The following is a 21,062-nucleotide window of genomic DNA, read 5'->3' on the forward strand; positions in this document are numbered from 1 at the left end:
CCAGCATAAATAGACAAATGGGGTTTTCTGTCAGACTACAAGTTCATCAAAGAGCACTCACAGTTCTGTTACTCAGATTACACTTGGCAGAATTTAGGATCCCAGTACAAGAACAGCAAAAAAGCAGCCTAAAGAACTTCCACCCACTGAGCCAGCAACTTCTTTCCATAACTGCTAAATTTTTAGAGATATATAAATCAGACCTGAGTTTACTAATCTGTACTCTATCTGTAACATGTTAAAACTGTCATTAATGTAAGGCTGATAGAAAACTTGGGACATGGAAGTATCCTTGCTATGGTCAATCCTTATTTTTAGAAGTAATGGTTATGGAAAAAAAAACAACTTAAAAATACTAATGCAGTTTCTTAAAGTGTGGGGGTTTTTTAATGAAAAAATTGTCCAAAAAGATGAGTATTTACAAAACATTGAGCCTTTCAATTCTCTTATCAAAACCTGCTGAACTAGTACATAAACCTTGAGGCAGAATATTATACAAATCCAAAATATAGTAAGATCACTAAAATTCGTGTGATTGACTTAATAAAAACTACATCACTTCCCAAGTGGGAAAGATCAAACATGAACCAGCACAGCTTGAAGAGAATATGCAGACTTCCAACAGATTCACTGGAGACAGCCTCCAGAGTGTAATCCAGCAGTCTAGTAACTGACACAACATCAAACCCATTGAGGTGTGTTTAATGAAATCTGTACACACAAAATTTACAAATATTTTCAAAGGTTCATTCTTAGTCTTTGGAAAGATGTCATAATTAACTCAATAAAATTGATGCAATCTCTCTGTGTAGGAGCATTTCTGTATAAGGGCTTAAACTGTCTGCCCAAAAGACAAAAAGAATTTAAGTTCTTCTGTTGGATGAAAAAATATAAATTTTTCATAAGGCAAACCCAAATTTTAAGAGGCCATTTTACACACACACTGAGAGTCCTTTCATACCACAGGCAGAAAAAAGGAAAAATCCAGATGACTCAACCCAGGATAGGGAGCAGAATATGGTACACTCTTCAGAAATCCACGTATTTGCTTGCAGAGGACCTTTACTCAGTGCTTTCAGAGAAAGGCAACATATCCCTCATCTAGTGTCTAGTACAAATAGCTAAGACGACCGGCATGCACAGAGCTGGGCAGCTTCATGATGCAAAACAAATCAAAGCAGAAGTCTGTACGTGGTTCTCTGCCCTTTTATAAAGCATCCCAGATTTCAGATCAGATGCTGCTTCACCTTGGTCAGTAACACGAGGAAGCCTTCACACCAAGGTCAGCCCAGCACTTCATTTCACTGGGTTACTGGCAAAGCCACGTTGACGGGCACTTGGCTGGGCTGCTGTGCTGGGGACCCATTGCTGAGGGGCTGCTGAGAAACAGCAGCCGGCTCCATTTTGCTGATGTGTGTTATAAAGCGCAGCCGAAGTTTCAAAGCTGGCCTTAGATTACAAATTATCTTCTCAACCTGTTTTAAAAAAAGAAAAAAATGCATTCAGTAAAGAACAGGAGTATTTTTACAGACTGTTCACAAACATCACATTAGCACAACAATGAATGGAAAAATTTTTATTAAAAATACTGACTTTTGGACCTCTTCTGATAACCAATCTTAAAAAAACTGTCCCTGTTGTAAGAGTTGTGCACCAAAGCTTTGTAAAACAGGTCACACAACTGACACTTTTTAAAGCGCATACTGTTATAAACGAGAGATAAATTGGGTGAATAATTTTTCATTGAACATGAATGAAATCTTCCTTTTGTCACAGGTCAAGTTACACTAATGAATCAGAAAATAAGTAAAACTTTAGAGAAACAGACTGTTATGAAACATTCAATAGCTTTATTTCTAGTGATAGCTCTAATAATAGTATTTAAAGCACCCTGAAGCTGTATCTTAAATTTTAGACTACATAAATTAATCTTGCAATCTGAGATACCTAGACTACTCCATCTGAAGCTTTTAAATGTGTAGAAGTGCACCAACTTCCTAATTTGTATATAGGGACTAATCAACTGTTAGCCAATCTGTTGTACTGCTACTTATGAAAAATGGTTCACAAAAAGATTAAATTACTATATGGGAAGAAAAACTGAAGTATCAATATCTAATGTTTACTTACTTGGTCTTTCACACTGTCACCTGTAAACATATATTTCATATGATACAAGAAATCACATATGGGATCCATGTAGTTCAGGTGGGAGCTGTACCGGTCTGCATTCAGGAGCATTTCATAAAATGCCACTCCAATCTGTTTCCATGGACACAAAGAGCAGCCCAAATGAAAACAGGTTTTAAAATGCTTTAGATTAGAAATACTGTTAAATAATATAATAAATATGTACTGCTTTTTAAGTAGCTGTGATTTCTAACAATTTGCTTTCTTACAGGGACAAATGGACACATCTAAGTCATTCCATTATGCTGAACTAAATGATTCCCAAGTTAAGCTCTTCTTTGTAGCAGGGTCTGTACTATCTGACATTTTTCAGCTCATCTGCCTACTGGCCAGCTCCATCTCTTTTTTCCTCCCCTACTCTTATCAGCTGACATGCATGTAAGAAACAGCTTATATTCTCCATCCTCACAATTCACCTCTTGCATACTCCCTTCCAGGCAGTAAGTTTGATGTATATTTTGCAAGTAGTTTAAGAGCCAAAGAACGCATCTATTGCTTGATATTTCTGGGGTTTTATTTCTTTTCTTGCTTAAAAAAAGTGTACTAGGTGTTTTATCCAACAAGATTTCAGTTAATGGGGTAAACTGAATACCCACTCAGCAATTCAGATCCTTGCAATTACTGCTTAATTTGTATAGAATTTAATTCTGAATATTTATTAAAGATTTCTATCCCTTTCTGCTTCATAAGATAATTGCAAAGGTAAAATAATCTATACAGTATAAAGCAGACTTTACCTCTATCATGCACCGTGTCCTCTCCTGCTGGAACCGTTGCAGGAAAGGGCCCACAAGGTGGTAAACATAGAGCAACTGGAACTCTGTTTTCACTATGGGTATCAACGCTTCTGTGAGAAACCTGCAGTATGTCAAGACATTTACTACATCAACTGTTTGGTTATTAGGGGTTTTTCATTTCTTTCACCTGTACCAAGCTTTAGCCAAAACATCACATTCTCTCTCACAGATTCAGACCTTTATTTTAAAAAAACAGCGTGCCTCTGCAAATATGAACTATTTCAAATATTATTTCAGGGCAGCTCTAGAATTTAGAATAATATTTACTGTTACACTTGATGCTTTAGGAACATGCTACAGTCCATGCTTTAAGAAAAATTCAAATTTATAAAAGCATAAAAGCTAATCAAGATTAAAAAAGGATTATTAAAGGCAGTCTCACCACGTGACAGCCCTAAAGCCCACAGACAACAAGAGTTATGTCAGTGGACAAGGGAGCTGGAAAAAACCTTGTGATCCATCTGGCAAATTTTGGAGCTCCCCTGTACATACTTATTTGCTGGTATAAGTGCTATAGGCGGAGCTTTGTTATCTACAGTATGTATGGAATTTAAAAGACAAATTACATTATCAAGTATCATTACACCTACTTAGGAATGAGAGAAAGCTGTCCAATGCTGGAATGATGCCAGACTGCATGTGCCAAAGCCAAAGTGTAGCTACAACTCATCTCGGAGTAAGACTGGTGACATGCTGTGAAGTCAAATAGCTGGAATGGGTAACCAACCCACTCTGTCTCTGATGTCAAGCTGGGACTGTTGATGACATTCACAATGCAATCATGGAGAACAATCCAGTATGGCTCCTGGGGGAAAAGAAAACAAACGAACAAAACCCCAAAAAGTCAGAATTGTTTATAAAAAGAACATCACCTAAGACAATGCTTCCTCAGCTCCTTCTACTACTATTGCATTTCTAAAATGTGTATATAAAAATATATACATAGGTATATATAAAACTGTTATAAATGACATGGTAGTTTATAACCATGTCTGATGAAGATGAAAATTTAAGACGCGCGACACAGAAAGCATCCATGTTAGTGGGTATGGCACACTCAAGGGTGTGGCATTATCAAGACATATCTCACAAATTTAATTATTTAATCACCTAATATAAAGGTTTCTAAAAGAAGCAAAGACAAGGCAAAAAGCCTTAGTGGAAGAGGTCTGAGAATTTTCTAGTCTTCCAAGTGCAGGCACAAACAGACAAAAAAACCAAGATGGAAACAGGAAATAAAAAAAGGTACAAAAGGCAAAGAATATACATGAAGATGCAAGGAGGGAGAACATGAAGAATAAGAACCATTATAAAAATAATGAGGATTAAATCCATGTTGTCTTCCCTCCAAGAAGAGGAACCATTTTATTGGAGAAGAGAGGTCACAAAGGAAAGACAGCTGTGACACATATAAGCAACATGGCAAAATCAAAATTACTCAGGCAGTCTTTGTCAGGTACCAAGAGTCATGATATTCAGAAAATCAAAGTTTCTACTGATACACAAGCTGCAGTACTGCACACATTTCCTTTTGCAATCTTAGCCACATGTCATTTACATGGTTTAAGAACTATAGGATGTAAAAGTGCAAGCATTAATCAAAAAAAAAACTTTGCATGAGAACCTTTATAGATCTTCCTATTACATAGCTCCAGTTCTCAGTACTACACACATGGCATTTAACTATATGTTTAAACAGGAGTGATTTACTTCTTTTCATCCTAGCCTCAAAACATAATAGAAAAACAAAACACATGGTCAATTTTTCCATGCTGGAGGAGTAGATTTTTCTCAAACATGCACACAGCCTTCTGAATAGCTTGCTGTGGAATCTACAGATGTTGGCTCTAAGTTTTTACAATGTACACTAGAAAGATGATAAATCTTTCATGGAAGATTAAGTTTTGTATTTTAAAATACAACATATTGACTCACTGGTAAGGCTGTGATAATCAGTCCAATCGCATTCATCCAAGCTGTGATGTTCTCTCTTGGCACCAGGGGCTGACTAGAGACAAAGAAAAAGAAAACTAAGGCTCTGAAATACACAACTGCAATTTGTGCTTCTTGTGCATCTACAGACCAGGTGTACTTAGGGCAAGAACATTGAGAGAACTACAAAAACACATACAGGTATTTAGAAGAGCCAAAAGATTGTATAAATGCTACTGGGATGTTGCATGCAAAACTTTATTCGGGCGTGTTCTGCATTAGTAGCAGGTATTCTTCAAAGGCTTCAAACTTTTTTCCTTAAGCTTTCGTGCTTAAGGGTTGTTTGTCCCTTTATTGACCCCTTCCCTGCATATTCCCCTAACAGAGCTAACAATAATGTATTACTAAGCTGAAGGAGGCTAAAACTGAGTAATTCCAGTTTGTCATTGCTCAGTGAACGGCTACAGGAATACCAGGTCCTGTCTCCCACTGCAGTTTTTTTCAGTGGTATAGGTCAAATTTAACGCATCGTGACAAAAGGTCACCCTTGGCACACCACTGTTTCAAAGTACCTCTGATCTGCATCAGCATGGGGAAGATTCAGTCCTGCCAATGACTCCTATCCCTTTCTTGGCACTCAAAGATGCTGTGACATCAACTGATGAGATGTCCTTCTCTCAGCACGCCTCAAAGAACAACAGGCTTTCTCCAGGCTTTCTTGCTGAACCCAAAAGATAAGATCTTTGCCTGTGTGAGATCTTCCCTCTAACTTTTATGGGCATTATGCCAAGTTGACCGTTCCTGAAGCACACAATCCACTACACCACAGTAGTCCAACGTGATTTCTCTGCTTGATCCCTGTCACCTTGTCATCCAAAAATACCTTATATATAAAACATTACCTATATATATTTTAATTTTTTTAAAAATTAGAAAATTAGTATCACAGACTACTTTAGCAATCTCTTAATTATGTATGATATATTGCAAAAAAACATTTCAGAAAGCCAACATACCTTTTCAGCACAACATTCAGCAGAGCATTGCCCACCTCCTTCCCTGGAACAGCCAGAGCCATGAGCTCAACACAGGTAACATGCAGGGCATGGGCAGCTGGGTTAGGAAACTCATTGAACCTCCAGTCACAATTTGGAAATGGACCAGGTGATTTGCCTGCCATAGGTGGCAATGGTTAAGGGAAAAAAAAGCTGCCCCAACACAGACAAGTATAAGCAGCACAGTGATTGAAAACGGATGCATAAACCACATACTAAATTGAATTGAAAGGTATTGAAAACAAGTAGAACAACCACATTTCATAAAAAAAAGACATGAAAAAAAAGTATGAATATAAGATGCTGACACTCAGTCATTGAAGGACTGTGGGAATACATAGCTATAAATGTATTACACACACAAGACCATGCAAAGGATAAACTTCCCTGATTAGGAGGTGGAAAAAACAACACCAACCATCTCATTCACTGTCTGCTTCCAAGATGAGAAAATATAAATAACAGGAATTTTCTACTTGTATATTCAGAAACCATTAATTTGCCTCTCTGTAAGATCTTCTAGCAGACTTCTAGGGTGACAGTTTATGCAAAAGGAACACCTGCTTAGTCTCTGAAAATATTTCATTTTCCCAAACAAGACTAACTTATTTGAAATACATACAGAAAAGGTCTCCAGAGTTAACATTTGCATAAAAGCAGGGGCTTATATAATTTTATATTTCACACCCAATAAACTTCTTTCAAGTTACACATTAAACAAAGGGAAGTTCAGGAAAAGGAGTGGAAGAACTTTTAACATCCTGAAAATTGGTCTACTCGTGTAAAGCTGCTTCAGAAAGAAGCCAAAATCCAAGGAGATTCCTATTCTCTAGTTTGCCAGCTATTCCCACATCTTAAATGTGGCACTGCTCCCAATATTATTCTCAGTAATGCTTAATGGTTGCCATTACAGAACAGTAATCTCATTTTCGAAAAAATTTTTAAATACTCACACTTTGCATCAAGCTTATTTTTTTGGGTGATCAGAATCCAATTCAGAAAGCATAAACACGAGTAACTGTATTTCTAAGTGATGCTTCTACAGCGAAATATTTATACAGCTGAATTTCATTTTCACCATATCTTTTAAGGCATCTACTCGGGCAGCACAGCCCCTCTCTAGAATAATAAAGAAATTGAACTTCATATTTTGATGAAATGAAGCTGTAAGACATTGTCACAGCTTACTTAAGCAAACTTTTACAAGGATATTGTCTACCAGTCTTCCAATGAGCTTGCAATAGTAAGCATCATCAGGAACCCATGGGTTCTCTTCTCGGGGATTCATGGCACATTTGAGGTAAGTATCACTCAGACACCAGCCGAGTGGACGATTATCTTTGAGAGAGCCAATTATGGCATGAACGAGTTTTCTCTTGAGGTTTGTGCGCTCTCTGAGATGCCCCTCGTAATAGTGAAGAGTGTTGTACAGGTAGGTCACTGGTCGGTCTGCCAAGGAGGAAAGGAAAACAACAAAACCCAGAAATAACTTCCAGCATCACGTCTATGTTTTTGGTAGGAAACAAAACTGAAATCAAGAGCTCTGCAAGACTAAGTTGCATGTATTTAAAAACAGCACTTATGGAATTGATTCATGTTCTTTACTTCAATGTACTCTACAAAACTGATTTTCCTTTGTCTTGTACATACTTTAGTGCGTATGCAGAACAAAAGAAGTGGAACAAGGAAGGTCAGTATTACTAACAGTTCACACCTTAATGATAATATTAATATATTTGTAAGTAAACTGACTAAATCATCTCTTCATATAGAAGGTATTAAGTAAGAAGAATCCAGGTACGAAGTTACAGTAAAAAAGATTACTGTAAATTGTCTGAGCATAACACAGCAATGACACCCATTTAAAAAAAATTATTATAAAAGTGCATTTCTAAAAGTATTCAAGTATCAGGTCAAACTATTTGAATCTTAAGTAAGGATAGAGAGAGGAACAGCTTTTCAATTGTTTCAATCTTGGTAACAGAAAGTTTGTTAGGACACAGGGGTCCAAGTATTTACTACTAGAAGGGAATGGAAGTGAAAAGTGTGAACGAAGCATGAATTAACAAGAGATAGCCGAATAAAAGCAAGTTCACTGTTAGTAAGCTGAAATTCACTAAACAGGAAATGCACTTCTCTGTGTAAATGTACACGGGGCTTAGAGAATAGGAAAGGAATAAAGCACTGCTGTGCTAAGACATGAACATTATGAATGAAAGAGGTGAAGAGGACAGAATGATCACAACAGGAATACATCCGTCTGTATTCACGGTTAACTTACCGTGGAATTTGTATAAACCTCCCAGATGATCCAATAAAGTTTCTAGTGATTTGGACACTGGAAGCAATTCCAGAAATCTATGAATTACAATGTCAAACACTGGCAGAAAGCGCAGGCATACATTTCCAAAATAAATTGGTAAGTACTGGGGCTGGATCTGAACTGGGGGATTCACTTGCTCTGCCAAGCCTTCAAAATACAGCTTTTCAGGGTATTTCTGGAGGGAAAGAAATCCAACAAAATCAAAATCTCTTTCTTTATAAGCAATGGGTTAAACATTCAGCATCTACATTGCTTTAAAAAGACACTTCATAACCCTCTTTATCACATTTGAATTCAGTGAGATGATTTCACTGTAGAGCTTACTGAAGAAAATTGAACTCTGACTTAAACTGGCTATATTAGAATAGTAGATAACATCTTAAAGAAACCCCCAGAACAAAGTTTCACCGCCACTCAAAATGGGCATAGCAGAACATTAAGAACCCCAAAGCAAAGCTGAAAGCAGCCAGCACTGAAGTGTCCTTTGTCATGTACTTGAAGAGAAAACCTAGGGGAAATCAGCACTACTGGAAGTTTCTGCATCATATACTGAATTGGAACACTAGAAATAATTGAATGAAATAATTCCCTGGGAAAGAACTGTAGTGTATTCAAATAACAGATGGGTACTGCTGAGGGTTGAGCTTGTTTTACCTGTGACTGAACTTTCCATATGGCAGGCTGGGTCTCGTGACTGTGCAGCCATGTCAGAGCATTTCCAGGCTAATTTGCTTCCCTGCTACCCTTACACTTTTAGGCACTGTCAAAACACTGCACAGCCAAGTCAGAGGGCTAATATAGACCAAACAGCTCCTGGATCAAACTAGATGGCATGTACTGAGCTACATGAGAGTTTGCTTGTATCTGTTCCACCTCAGTGTTTATTTTTTGACAGAACAGCTCATTGGCACATCCCTTTCTAGCCAGCAGATACCAGTATGCTTACAGGAGCATTAAAATCTCAGCAATTCTCTTCTCTTAAATATCAGGCTATCATGTTCTTGCCACACAGAAGATGGAAGAAGTTTTAATAATTAGAAGAAAATGTAGGTTTAACTGTTGGTATAGTCATAAAACACCAGAAAGAAATACCTTCTCCTTGACACACAAAAACTGTGCTCTAAATGAATTTCAGTAGAACCAAGATTTTAAAATTATTTTATTTAGATGAGCAAGAATGGACATCCACCAAATTCTTAAGCTGCTTCTATCTTTGAATATTACTGCATTATAATTTCAAAGTTATTACGTACTAGCCTAAACAAATTACAGCTTATTAGGCAAGTCCAAAAATTGATAAATCTGTCCTGTAAATGATGGCTGGTATCAATTCCACAGAAATTACTACAATAAAAGAATGTTATTAGCTGTGATACCTTGTGGTAACTCATATGCTTTGTATGCCAGTCATTCTGCAGCCAGTGTTCGGGAGAATTCTCCTTCACAAAATCACTCACTCTGTTTCTGAAATCATTAGGCTTCAGTAAGAGTAATTGGATTATGAAGTAACAAACTTGAGCTTCATTTCCTTCATGACTACGCATAGCCTTAAACGAAACAGATCAGATACATGAAATCACACTTGACACTGCTGTCTGCTCTAAAACATGGCAGCCAAATTTGCTACATCTGCACACAAATTCCCAATGAATATATGGTCTTTCAACTCTATTTTTCAAGTGAAGACATGAAAAAGAGGCAGATTCAATCCCTATCCCATTCTTTATTCCATGGGCAGAAGGTCTTACAAAATCCCCAGTGACAGCACTTTCTCCACAAATTCCAGCTCTCTTTTATCTGTCACGTTGTCTTATTGAAAATAATAAATTAGTGACAATGAAATTAAGATTGCTTTTAACCTCTGGCCACTCTGACATGATTGAACTTCAGTCTGAAAACCAAATTAGAATTCAAACAACCAGCTTTACATTAAGATGAGATTTTAAATTATATATAAAGGACAACTGTTGAATGCAAATGTAGTTCTCTCTAGGTGAATACTGCTTTATTTTATAGGATAACACGAAAAGCAAGAGAATGCCATTTCTGCCTTACTATTATGATGAAACAGGCTGATTTCTAAGCAAAGAAACCATACTGTAATGGGTACAAGATTTTCCGTATGCTTGAATCATAGCATACCATTTCCCTTCTACCTTCTAAGGCTGCAGGAATCGCACAACCATAGAATCATTTAGGGTAGAAAAGACCTTTAAGATCATTGAGTCCAACCATTAATTAAGCACTGCCACTAAACCATGTCCTGAAGCGCTGCACCTACACATCTTTTAAATACCTCCAGGGATGGTAACTCAACCACATCCCTGGGCAGCCTGTCCCAACACTTGACAACTCTCTCAGTGGAGATATTTTTCTTAGTATCCAATCCAGCACAACTTGATGCTGTTTCCTCTTGTTCTATCGCCTGTCACTTCTTACGGAAGAAGAGGCCGACCCTCACCTGGCTACACCCTCCTTTCAGGTAGCTGTAGTGAGCGATAAGGTCTCCCCTGAGCCTCCTTTTCTCCAGGTTAAACAACCCCACCTCCCTCAGCTGCTACTCACAGACCCTTCACCAGCTCCACTGCCCTTCTCTGGCCATGCTCAATGTCTGTCTTGTAGTAAGGGGCCCAGAAGTGGCCAGCCTGTAGCACTGCGTGGCGCTGTTGTGACTCAAGTGCAGAACCCGGCACTTGGCCTTGTTGAATTTCAGACAAGCAGCCTCAGCCCACTGATCCAGCCTGTCCAGGTCCCTCTGAGGAGCCTAAACAACTGCACAGCTCTGAGGTCAGAGACCCAAACCACTAATCACAACATTTAATAATACCAGCTCAATGGTTGCCATTAAATAGCGAAGAAATGCTTCCCTGAAGACTCAGAGAACTGTAAGAGTTGGAATTTTATGTTGCTTTAAGAAGTAATCTCTTTCTTTTACTCGATTATTGACTTCGCAAATAGTCACTATTTAAGAACAATCCATTTTAAAAAGATTGCTCCTAAAAAATGAGTCAGAAAGCAGACTGCATGAACTGCCATCTTATCTTCTGAAGTGATACTTACCAAACAGAGGATTAACCTATCCAGTGTTACAATATTGTATTTCCACACCATGTCATTGAGAATCTCAATACATTTATTGAGCTGCTGTCCTCCTGCAGATGTAGAGAATTCATACACCAAGAAATCTGCAAATGTCCTGACATGTGCCACCAGAGCTCTGGCCCCAATTCTTTCTAACACTCTACCAGGGAAGAAAAAAAAAAGGCAACAAGAAATTGTTACAGTTCCTAATACATTTATAACTGGTCTATTTGATATGACTTAACAGGTTTTAACACAACTGTCTTAAACAAAAAAAAGGACAAAATTTCCTCCCTTTTATTAAATTAACTGAAGGAAATGCCAAAGCAAAGCAAAAAACCCAACTTCGGAGCAAGTGAATTCCTATGTCCAAATACTAATCAGGAGAAATGCTTCAAGTTCACCAATTTCATCTGTAGTATTCTGCCCAGAACCCATGCTTTACTTATGTAACTGTAGTTATACACCTCTGAGGACAACCTTCTGCAACTCAACTTTTATTTCCTATGCTATGCACTTTAATACAGCCATAGCATTATAAACTATTTCCTCATTGCACACAAGAGTAACACATGCTATCATAAATACTGTTTCAGCAGACCTAGGAAGGACTGAAAAGAAATAAATATATTTTTCACAGCTGGAACTAATGCTATTTCTACTAGGAACAAATCTTAAAAGTCAGGTGATTACTACTTCTGTAATGAATTTTCATCTGAATCCAACATTTGTTTTTTAAAGAAATGTTTGGCCTTTATTCATGCATAAAGGCTAAGTAAATGAATGCTTCAGATTTTCTGTTTACTCTTTCAGATTGCCTGAAACACTGCTATTACAAGTAAACTGCTTAATTCAAACACCTCACATCCTTGTTTCTCATCAGGTAAAACATGCACTGTGGACCACTGCATGGTGGAACCAATCTGAAACCCTACACAAGTATCATGGCATGCTGGCTACTACCTATCTTCACTCTCTTTTTCCATGCTGTGCATGCTTTGGATTAATTAAAAGAACAAGCTGTTAATCCACAAGACCTATATCCTCAGAACCGAGAATGCTGCTGTAATAACTTTAAATTAGCACATTTTTAAGCTCACCTGTAACCAATTTGATTAATGTGATCAGTGTCTAACAACATCTTCCAGAGGAGACAAAGGAAAAGTGGGGATGAACCTTGCGCAGAGAAGTGTGTGATTATTTCATTCTCACTGGTCATCGACTTCCACTTCCGGTATTCTTCCTCTACATTCTTCTTCAGGTTAAAACGGCTTTCCTGGGGCACATTGTTCTGCTTGAAGAACACCTGAAAAAAGGAGGCTTTGCTGTGACTGAGAGCCTACAGTAAAACATTTGAACAGGGAAGTTTTGCCTGACTTAGCATTGTATGTGTTCCTACTTTCTTGTACAATACAACCTCCTAAGGAGGGCTGTTATTTCACCGTGATACCACAGTGACTGTTTTGTCACTAACAAAATCACATGACAAATTGCCACAAGAAAAAATGGCTTTTCCAACTTTTTACTTTTTCATTTTTCAACCATCTGATTGACCTTTCACGAGAAGTATCAGTTGACCACACTTGGCCTTAGAATACTCCAGGGGAATGTAGCTGACACATTTCTAAAGAAATAGCAATGTTATAATCACGCTGCATTCTTTAGGGACTTGAAATCAATTCCCCTAGACAGGGGAAGAATCTCACCAACCCACAAAAGGCAAACGATCTTGTTAAGAGAGTAAATTCACGGTATTTCTAATTTTAAGATCTTCAGTTTTAAACTATTACCTGCAGAGGAGCTGGAAAACAGCTCAGTGTATGTGATGCCCAGTTATGTGGAGTGAAACTCATGATAGTCTGCAGTATGTCCTTGCACCAAGTTCCCTGAATTGAATCAGAGCCTGTGAAAAAGTCTAGAAAACAGATTGATGGTATTAGAATTTCACACAAAACCATTTCTTATTGGTATTCCTTTTGTCATCATATGCATCCAGGCTTTTCTAGTTCAATAGTTTCCTTTTTGTCTGAGTTCTCACAGCCCCTTTCTTTGACTTTATTTCTCTACAGAAGAAGCTGGATATTACCTTTTTTATGTTATTAACAATAATGAAATTATTTGTAAGTTTTGAGCTAGAAATAAAGCAATCAGGATTTTAACATTTTATATTTAATTTCCTGTAATGTCACTAAAACAAGCTTCTGCTAATTAACTGATTAGACTTTTAGAAAAAAATCCTGAGGAAGATAATGATGATGAAATCGCCAGATGCCATTTTATATTCAAAATAGCTTCAAAAAGGCTGTTCAGTAGTACCTCTCCCAATTAAGCTGTAGATATTAAACAGAAGCCTCATTCCCCCAATCCTTGGGTTGATTTCATCAAAGGTTGAGAAATGGCTAAAAAAACAAAAAAGAAACCAACACAAAGAAGTCCTTTCCCTTTCAAATCACCTCCACCAGTCTCTATGAATCAGTTGTTCAAACACTCCAGCGAGGCTGCAGACTAAAACCATAAAAAAGGAGAGAAAAAACATCCCCCTCAAAGCTAAGAAAAACTTGATCCATGTCCCATAACTGCACACTGTTAGAACATTAGAAGACACATTGAAAGCTTCCTCTTCTCTCTTCCCAAAAAAAGAAACCCAAAATGCAGACTACTTTTTCTTAAATGCAAGCTGTACAGGGGCTGGCTTCCACATGAGCAGCACAGTTGCTGTGAATATTTCATGTTTGTTTTTTTAAATAGCATGTATCAGTAATCAATCCAAACATTTAGATGTAAAATAATGAAACTCAAAATAAGACACTAAAAAACTCCAAACCCTACAGTGTACCTCAGCATAAATTTTTAAAGAATGTCTCATTTCACTACTGCTTCAATAATACCTTTTTGCCTAAACAGAAGCAGTTGGAAATTAAAATTAAACTTTTTTCAAAACCAGAAGTGCATGGGATATGTTTTATTAGTAGGTCATTTCCATAATACTCTTTTGAACAGTACTTTAGAGAAACTGTTTGACTACAGCTTTTACTGGGATGTACTGCCATTACCTGTCACATGTGTTGCCCTTGCCAGAGTTAAGATCAAAGCCCTGTTGAGCTCTTCTGATTCTGCTGAAAGAACTGTTTTGGGATCATTGAGGAACCGTGTGAACTGCGGTTGGACTTCTGAGCTGCCCAAAGCTGTGATTAGCCTTAGAGCAGTACTCTCAACACTGAAAGAAGTAAACAGTCCAGTTAGCAAATAATGCTTAAGCTGATGTTTCTAAGTTTCCAAAAATACCTATTTTTTTCCTCCATTTACTGCTTCAAATAATACAGAAACATTTGTTTTAAAGACTATGTTCTTAACCTTTTGAAAAAGTTCACTTTTTCTACTGTTTAATAAATTTGTTATCAACTATTTCAGTATCTTGTTTTCAAATAAAGCACTCAAGACTAGCTTTAGCAAAAATTCCAAGTGCAGAGACCTTGAAAAAGAGCCTCAAGTCTCTCAGTTTAGAGCCCCCCATTGTTCTTTTTTGCACATCTTCATCTAACGAAGGATACACAGATAAATAAATATATGCAAAACCAAAATAAAAAGGCATGAATAATGCATAGAAATCTTCAAAGCTAACTACCATCTTCAAGTAGACAGCAGTAAATTGTCCTTATTAAAGAAATGAGGAAGTTGAGGAAGTACAACTTTTGATTAAAAGCACTTTAATTTCCAGTGCTTTAGTTGGAAGCACTTTTCACACCAGGCAGTTTGAAGTCATTGGAAAGACTTTTATGACATTGTGTCTTTGAAATGCCAAAGCCATAATTTCGTTAACTCTATTCTACTTGCATGCAGTGCTCATTAAAAGTGACTAACATCTGTATTTTACAGACTACGATGCTAAAACAAGATTGAGGTCAATAAAGAGAGCAAGGCCTTGAATTTAAGGAGAAACTTGTCTTAACTTGTTTCCTTTATGCTTGGTACAGGATAAGCAACTAGGCAATTTGAATTTGGACTAAGAAATTGAGAAGCCTGGTCCAGTGGAAGGTGTCCCAGCCCATGGCAAAAGACTTGGAACTAGATGACCTTTAAGGTCCCTTCCAACCCAAACCATTCTACAAATCTGTGAATTTAGTGTATAATTAGACTTTCTCTATATGAACTGGTAATAATGAAGTTACTCTGTCTCACATACTCCCAACAAGATTTATTGTACTCTAAGAGTGAAAGGACACTATTTCCCCCAATTTTTGACAAGCCCCAGATTCTACATACAAACTGAATCTCATGCTCTTCAACTTCGTTAACACTAAGGTAAACTCAGAGCTTTTGCCTGGAATTACCTGCATAACCTTTCTAGACTTTCTCTAACGAGCTGTTTCACTTTTCCTGTATTCAAATTAGCTACTGTTTTAGGCTGATAGGACACACCCCCTATGAGGGACTCCACTCAGGTTCACGTACAGTTACCACAGCTTTGCACAAACTCCTTTTCAGCTGCAGGGTAAACCAGATTAATTCTCTGATCTGACTGAAAAGCAACCTCACATAAGAATTAAGTGGGACCAACTTAACTCTTGTAATGGAATTAAGCATCCTCTACAGAAAGAAGCAAGGACAGTCTCACTGGCAGACAAGCCAAGCACTGACTACAAGTTACAGGCATTGCCCTTTATCTACCATGCAAGAAGCACTTCTGGACATGATAGTTCTGGTGCACATCCTGTGTGCTGACTCATGACACTGCTGTCATGTCTGTGCAAAACACTGCCTCATGCAACTCTGAAGAGCACTACTGCTAACATCCAACTGTACTGCTGAAACATGCCCTGCTGAGATACCCCAAAACAAGTTAGCCACAGAACTAAGACTGGGAAGTATCATTTAAACAGTTCTCATGCAGCTGAATCTGAGACTATGGTCAAATATGGCAAATGTCACTCACCAGAGATGAAGCTGGTTCTGATTAGTCTGTGGCACAGCAGCCAAGGAATGAAGATGGCTGAGGAGCTGGACTCTGTAATGAGGCTGGATGTGATGCATCCGATAGCTAAACATTTCTAGCAGAGTATGCAAAATTCCCCATGCATGAGATTTGAACACTGTTGGCAGGAGCTGACCTTATGAAAAAGAAGTTTGTAAAGTAAGTTTTACAGCTGATCACACCTTAAAATATAACTACAGAGTACACTGGTTTTATTAGGCAGCAAGTCAGACATTTGATTTGAAAAATGTATTCCCTCCAAAGAGCATATGTGCAAGTGCTGTCTGAAGATGCTGTAAATGTACAGAGCTTAATAATCTTTTGAATGAACATATACAGCAGACATGCAAATTATTTTAACAAGAACAATTAAGTATCTTGTGTGTCTCATAAATTATGCTTTTTCCATTAAGCATGTTTTTGCACAATGCAGCACAACCAGGAAGGTCCTGGCCATACAAGTGATGGCCTAAAGGGACAGTAGCACAACTAGTCTGGAATTTACTGCAGCACTAGGACAACTTCTACAGTTTCTTGTATGTTAAAATAATTTATATATGCTGCATCATTACATTTTCAGTTTTACTACAGTCTCCAGTTGCCATTAAAAGAAAATACTGCTTAACAGAAAGAAAGGGGAAAAAAAAGAGGTTTTCTTACTGATAAAGCCTTTGATGCCCAAGGATTCTATTTCCATATAAACCAACAGGCGACTATAGGTTTCCACAAGAGCAGGAGCCAAGGCCACACTAGATTTTGCATGAGCCAGTTTAATTACCCTTGTAGCTATGCTATGAATCAGACTGAGGAAAGAGAGAAAGTGTTTTTCAATCAAAAACGTGGACTTGAAATTTAACACATTTTTAAAGTAAATGAACAGACCTATAAATGACATGTCCAGAAAGCCTTTCTGATGATAATTAGCTACACACAGATTAACAGGTTAAAAAAAAAAGAAAAGCTAGCTGTGTATACTGTACCTCATTTTGGCATGAACTGTGAGTGAGTCCAAGAGGTTCATTGGCAATGGGGTAATAGACCCTGATGCCATGCAATTAGTCCCTGGAAGAGGTGTCCTCATGTTGCCATTTCCATAAATAGTCTCTACTAGTACACCCATTGGCAAAGTGAAACACTCTGAATTGGTTGAGTAAGCATTGCACAACAAGGCAATTTTGTAGTCATTCATCTGTAAGCTTTTGTTCCTTAAACTCTGTTGCAAAAACCTGTGTGCCAAAAAGATTAAACATTAAGCAGAAAGAAGAATACACATGCATTCCAGGAATACAGCTACAACAATCTCAGTCAAAAAATCGATTAGAAAATAGTAGAAAAAATCAAAAGTTATTAATTACACCACATCAAAACAACTACTTCTTATGCCACAGTTTCACTGTATTATGACTTTTCTACATTAGATAAACACCTCAGGAAAAGAAATACACTTAAAAATCACCTTTCCTGACAAAAACTTAACCCAATGTACTGCTTATCCACACTTTCCAAACCACAGCATAACAAAACAAAATCATCCATTTACTTTCAGATTCTCTATCACTAATAAAGACTTATTATTCTGAGATAAAATATATAGTTTCCACTAGCTGGATAACAGCATTTCATGAAACATTTTGAGTTTGAGCTCTGTCTTTTTGAATGACTTTGAAGTCACTCTGTTGATAATCTTTATACAGCATCCCATCACACAATACATTCTGAATACAGACTTGGAACTGCCTATTTCATTATGCCTAGACACAAATCAAAACATAACAAAACCCCCACACTCACTCATGGTGAAGTTTAAGAGAATGAGGAATGGGAATCTGTAACTTGGAGTTGTCACTATGGGCCTTCCGGTTCAGATGAATCCAAATGCAGGTCATTGCAAAAGCATGAGTTGACTGGGGTTTGTTAATATCAGGTACAGGAATATACTAAAGAAAGAACACATGAATGCGACATACCACATGGATTAATGTACAGAAAGCCAACTTAGATAGCCAGTATTCACAAGATCAGGTTTTCCTTTTTTCTGACTTGCTACACCATAAGGAACATTTTTAAAGAACAGATTCTACCCTCATTAGTGTTTGTAATTTTAAATCAAGAGCTATGGAAGAGACCTGGACCTCAGTAATTATTCTGAAAAACACCCAAACCAAACAAAATGTCTAAGACCTTGGCAAAAGGAAATTCATGCTTAAGAGTATACAATTTCCAGACATATATAGTCACAAAACATATACTTTTCCTCTCAACCTCACAAATCATTCAGAAGCCAGTTGTGGTATGTGCTTCCATAGCAGGTACTCAGTGGTTCAACAGTATTTTCTAAAATGTCTAATTGTTCAGCATCACAGTTAATCCTTAAACATTAAACACTTCTCAGGAAAAGGTGCAGACACAACCTAAAATTAAAAAGTTTTGGAGCCAGACAGCTATAGTACTGCCACTGAAAAAGGAACTCTGGCTCTCTCCTTTTGTCAACATCCACATTTCTTTCCCTTGGATACAGTTACTGCTGCACAAGCACCACTGACAGCGCAAGTGAGACAGCACCAATACATAACCAACAGGACAGCAAGACAGATCCTCTTAAGAGCAACAGCCAGAAATAACATTTTAAGTGCTTGTGAAACTGAATCCTAAGTTTCACAAGCACTTAAAATGTAGCACTTAAAAAGCACTAGTCAAACACAGACTTTCTGTAAGTGTAACTTACAGCCATCACTACAGCTGAAGTAAATAGTCCTATTGCTCTTCCCATATTTGATGCTGACAAAAGCAATTGAAAACTCCTTATACAAATTTTACTGAAGAATTTCTGTGGGTCAAAACTAATGCAGCAGGGGGAAAAATATGAGTTTGATACATCACACATTTGTATTATACCATCCATTCACCCAAGTAAAAAGCACAACGAAAAGAGTAAGCAATCAGGACCTGACACTGACAGTGCTGCCAGAATTAAAGCTTAAGAACTTCCTGTAAGTGCCCCCTCCTCAGGAACTTCGATTCTAGAGGAATGTACAAAGCATGAATGTGATTCAATTTGCCCCTGCAGAATGGATTTAAAGTACTATTCTATTACAGCCCAGATGTAACAATAGAATTACACATTATTCCTTTACAGTCTCCTCAGTGCTTTAACAAGCTCCTCCAAACCTCAGTCAAACCGAAGTCAAGAAAGAGAGGAGTTAACACAAGTCTTTCTTGCCCCTAAAAACAAACATGGTTACACGGATAGGAAATCCTCAAAAAATCATTTACTTATGAAACATCTCCCTCCAAATATGCAGCACACTGCTCTAAGAGTGACTCAAGAATGATAATAATATTGACATATGAAGGTCCTAAGTTGAATTAAAAATGAAACTTTTAGTATCAGAGACTTACTTCTTTCTCAGGATACAGGAGGTCAAACAGCTTCATAACTGGGAGGAAGTCAGCCAGTGCATTCTTCTGGATGCTGCCAGAGATGAACTGGAGTAGCACCCACATCAGGTGGTCTCTCCCCTTAATGAGACCACGGCCTGCCAACTGTCAAGAACACTCAGTAACAAATACAGCATGCAGAAGAAAAATCACTGCAAAGATTCTTATAAAAGCAGAAGGGCAGACTAAAACAGTTCCAGCAGAGGTCACTGAGAATTTTATAGCAGGACCTAGGCAGAAACATACATTGTGTTTCCAGAAGGAAGGGAAATAGGTACATTAGCTACAACACACAAAAACAGACTCTGTGAGGGCCACAACAATTAATGGTAAGATTTAAAATGCAGTTAACTCCTGAGGCTCACTGCTTTGAAAAATTAGCAACACTTCAATATCGGTCTTAAATTGCCACCTTGTAGGCCCGCAGTGAAGTACCACATTGCCATCAGGCCACAGGTTTTATAAACTCCTACCAAGGAAGTCCCTGAGCCAGAACAACTTGGGGTTTGCTTCATCTGGACTCACCTGGGTTTTTTTTTTTTGTTGTTAATTAACTTCTTTATCTGTAACAGCAACTCTCTAATAACTAATATTCTACTCTTATCTTCCTTGCTGTAGTTTTATACTTGATTGTGCAATTGTGTTGTATAATGTCTATTGTTTCAGTGGTTTATTAACAGTAATTACAGAAATACAGCCCTGGTAAAACTAATTTCAGGGAAAACAAAGAGAGCAGAGAACTACAATCCATCACAAGCAGAACACAAGATACATAGTAAATTTTTATGCAACACAGAACTGTGGACAAATGAAGACGGAGTAGCGTGTTGGGCATATTAGAAACTGCACCTAAATAGCCACAAGCTGATCCTACAGTGAGGAGAAAGAACCATCAACAGCATACAGCTCTCAGCAAAGAGCTCAGGATGTTGCTGACTGACTGTAACCCCTTGCTTCGCTTACGGAGGACTGGCATCACCACCCTTAGAACTATAACCCTGAGCACCAGAGAAAAGGGCAAATACTAGTATCAGTTTTAATGGAATTATTACTAGGAAGTAATAATAACTTGGGACTGTGATTGCCAGTATTACTATGATTGGACAAATTACCTTTGATTGCTTTGAGTAGATTGATTAGACAAATAGCAAGTTCCTACATCCATTTGCCTGGCATGTTTTTTTAGTCCACAAACAGAACAGGGCATTCACTCTGTTCAAAACTCATTTGTAAACTGGATGCAACAGCACGGTACTTGGATCTTCTGAATTATG

General features: G+C 37.7%; 1 protein-coding gene across 2 annotated transcripts in view; it reads right to left on the minus strand.

Moving 5' to 3' along the window:
• Positions 1 to 359: 359 nt before the first annotated feature.
• The window catches only part of MED23 (mediator complex subunit 23), a 37,959-nt gene continuing 17,256 nt past the window's right edge, over positions 360 to 21,062 (minus strand). For both annotated transcript variants that reach the window (XM_042016537.1, XM_042016536.1), the window contains 18 exons: positions 19,750 to 19,893; positions 18,142 to 18,287; positions 17,331 to 17,576; positions 17,011 to 17,153; positions 16,312 to 16,486; positions 14,432 to 14,595; positions 13,169 to 13,293; positions 12,479 to 12,684; positions 11,358 to 11,538; positions 9,674 to 9,844; positions 8,256 to 8,472; positions 7,187 to 7,423; positions 5,936 to 6,101; positions 4,923 to 4,995; positions 3,578 to 3,792; positions 2,928 to 3,048; positions 2,131 to 2,262; positions 360 to 1,475 (listed from right to left, as the gene is read on the minus strand). In XM_042016537.1, the coding sequence (XP_041872471.1) occupies positions 1,302 to 1,475; positions 2,131 to 2,262; positions 2,928 to 3,048; positions 3,578 to 3,792; positions 4,923 to 4,995; positions 5,936 to 6,101; positions 7,187 to 7,423; positions 8,256 to 8,472; positions 9,674 to 9,844; positions 11,358 to 11,538; positions 12,479 to 12,684; positions 13,169 to 13,293; positions 14,432 to 14,595; positions 16,312 to 16,486; positions 17,011 to 17,153; positions 17,331 to 17,576; positions 18,142 to 18,287; positions 19,750 to 19,893 (3,036 nt within the window). In that variant the 3' untranslated portion in view covers positions 360 to 1,301. The remainder of the gene's footprint in view (positions 1,476 to 2,130; positions 2,263 to 2,927; positions 3,049 to 3,577; positions 3,793 to 4,922; positions 4,996 to 5,935; positions 6,102 to 7,186; positions 7,424 to 8,255; positions 8,473 to 9,673; positions 9,845 to 11,357; positions 11,539 to 12,478; positions 12,685 to 13,168; positions 13,294 to 14,431; positions 14,596 to 16,311; positions 16,487 to 17,010; positions 17,154 to 17,330; positions 17,577 to 18,141; positions 18,288 to 19,749; positions 19,894 to 21,062) is intronic.

This window comes from Corvus kubaryi, unplaced genomic scaffold (assembly GCF_017639235.1).
Source record: "Corvus kubaryi isolate FWS band 111438036 unplaced genomic scaffold, C.kubaryi_AGA036_p1.0 split3-73, whole genome shotgun sequence".
In the NCBI taxonomy this organism is placed as follows: domain Eukaryota; kingdom Metazoa; phylum Chordata; class Aves; order Passeriformes; family Corvidae; genus Corvus; species Corvus kubaryi.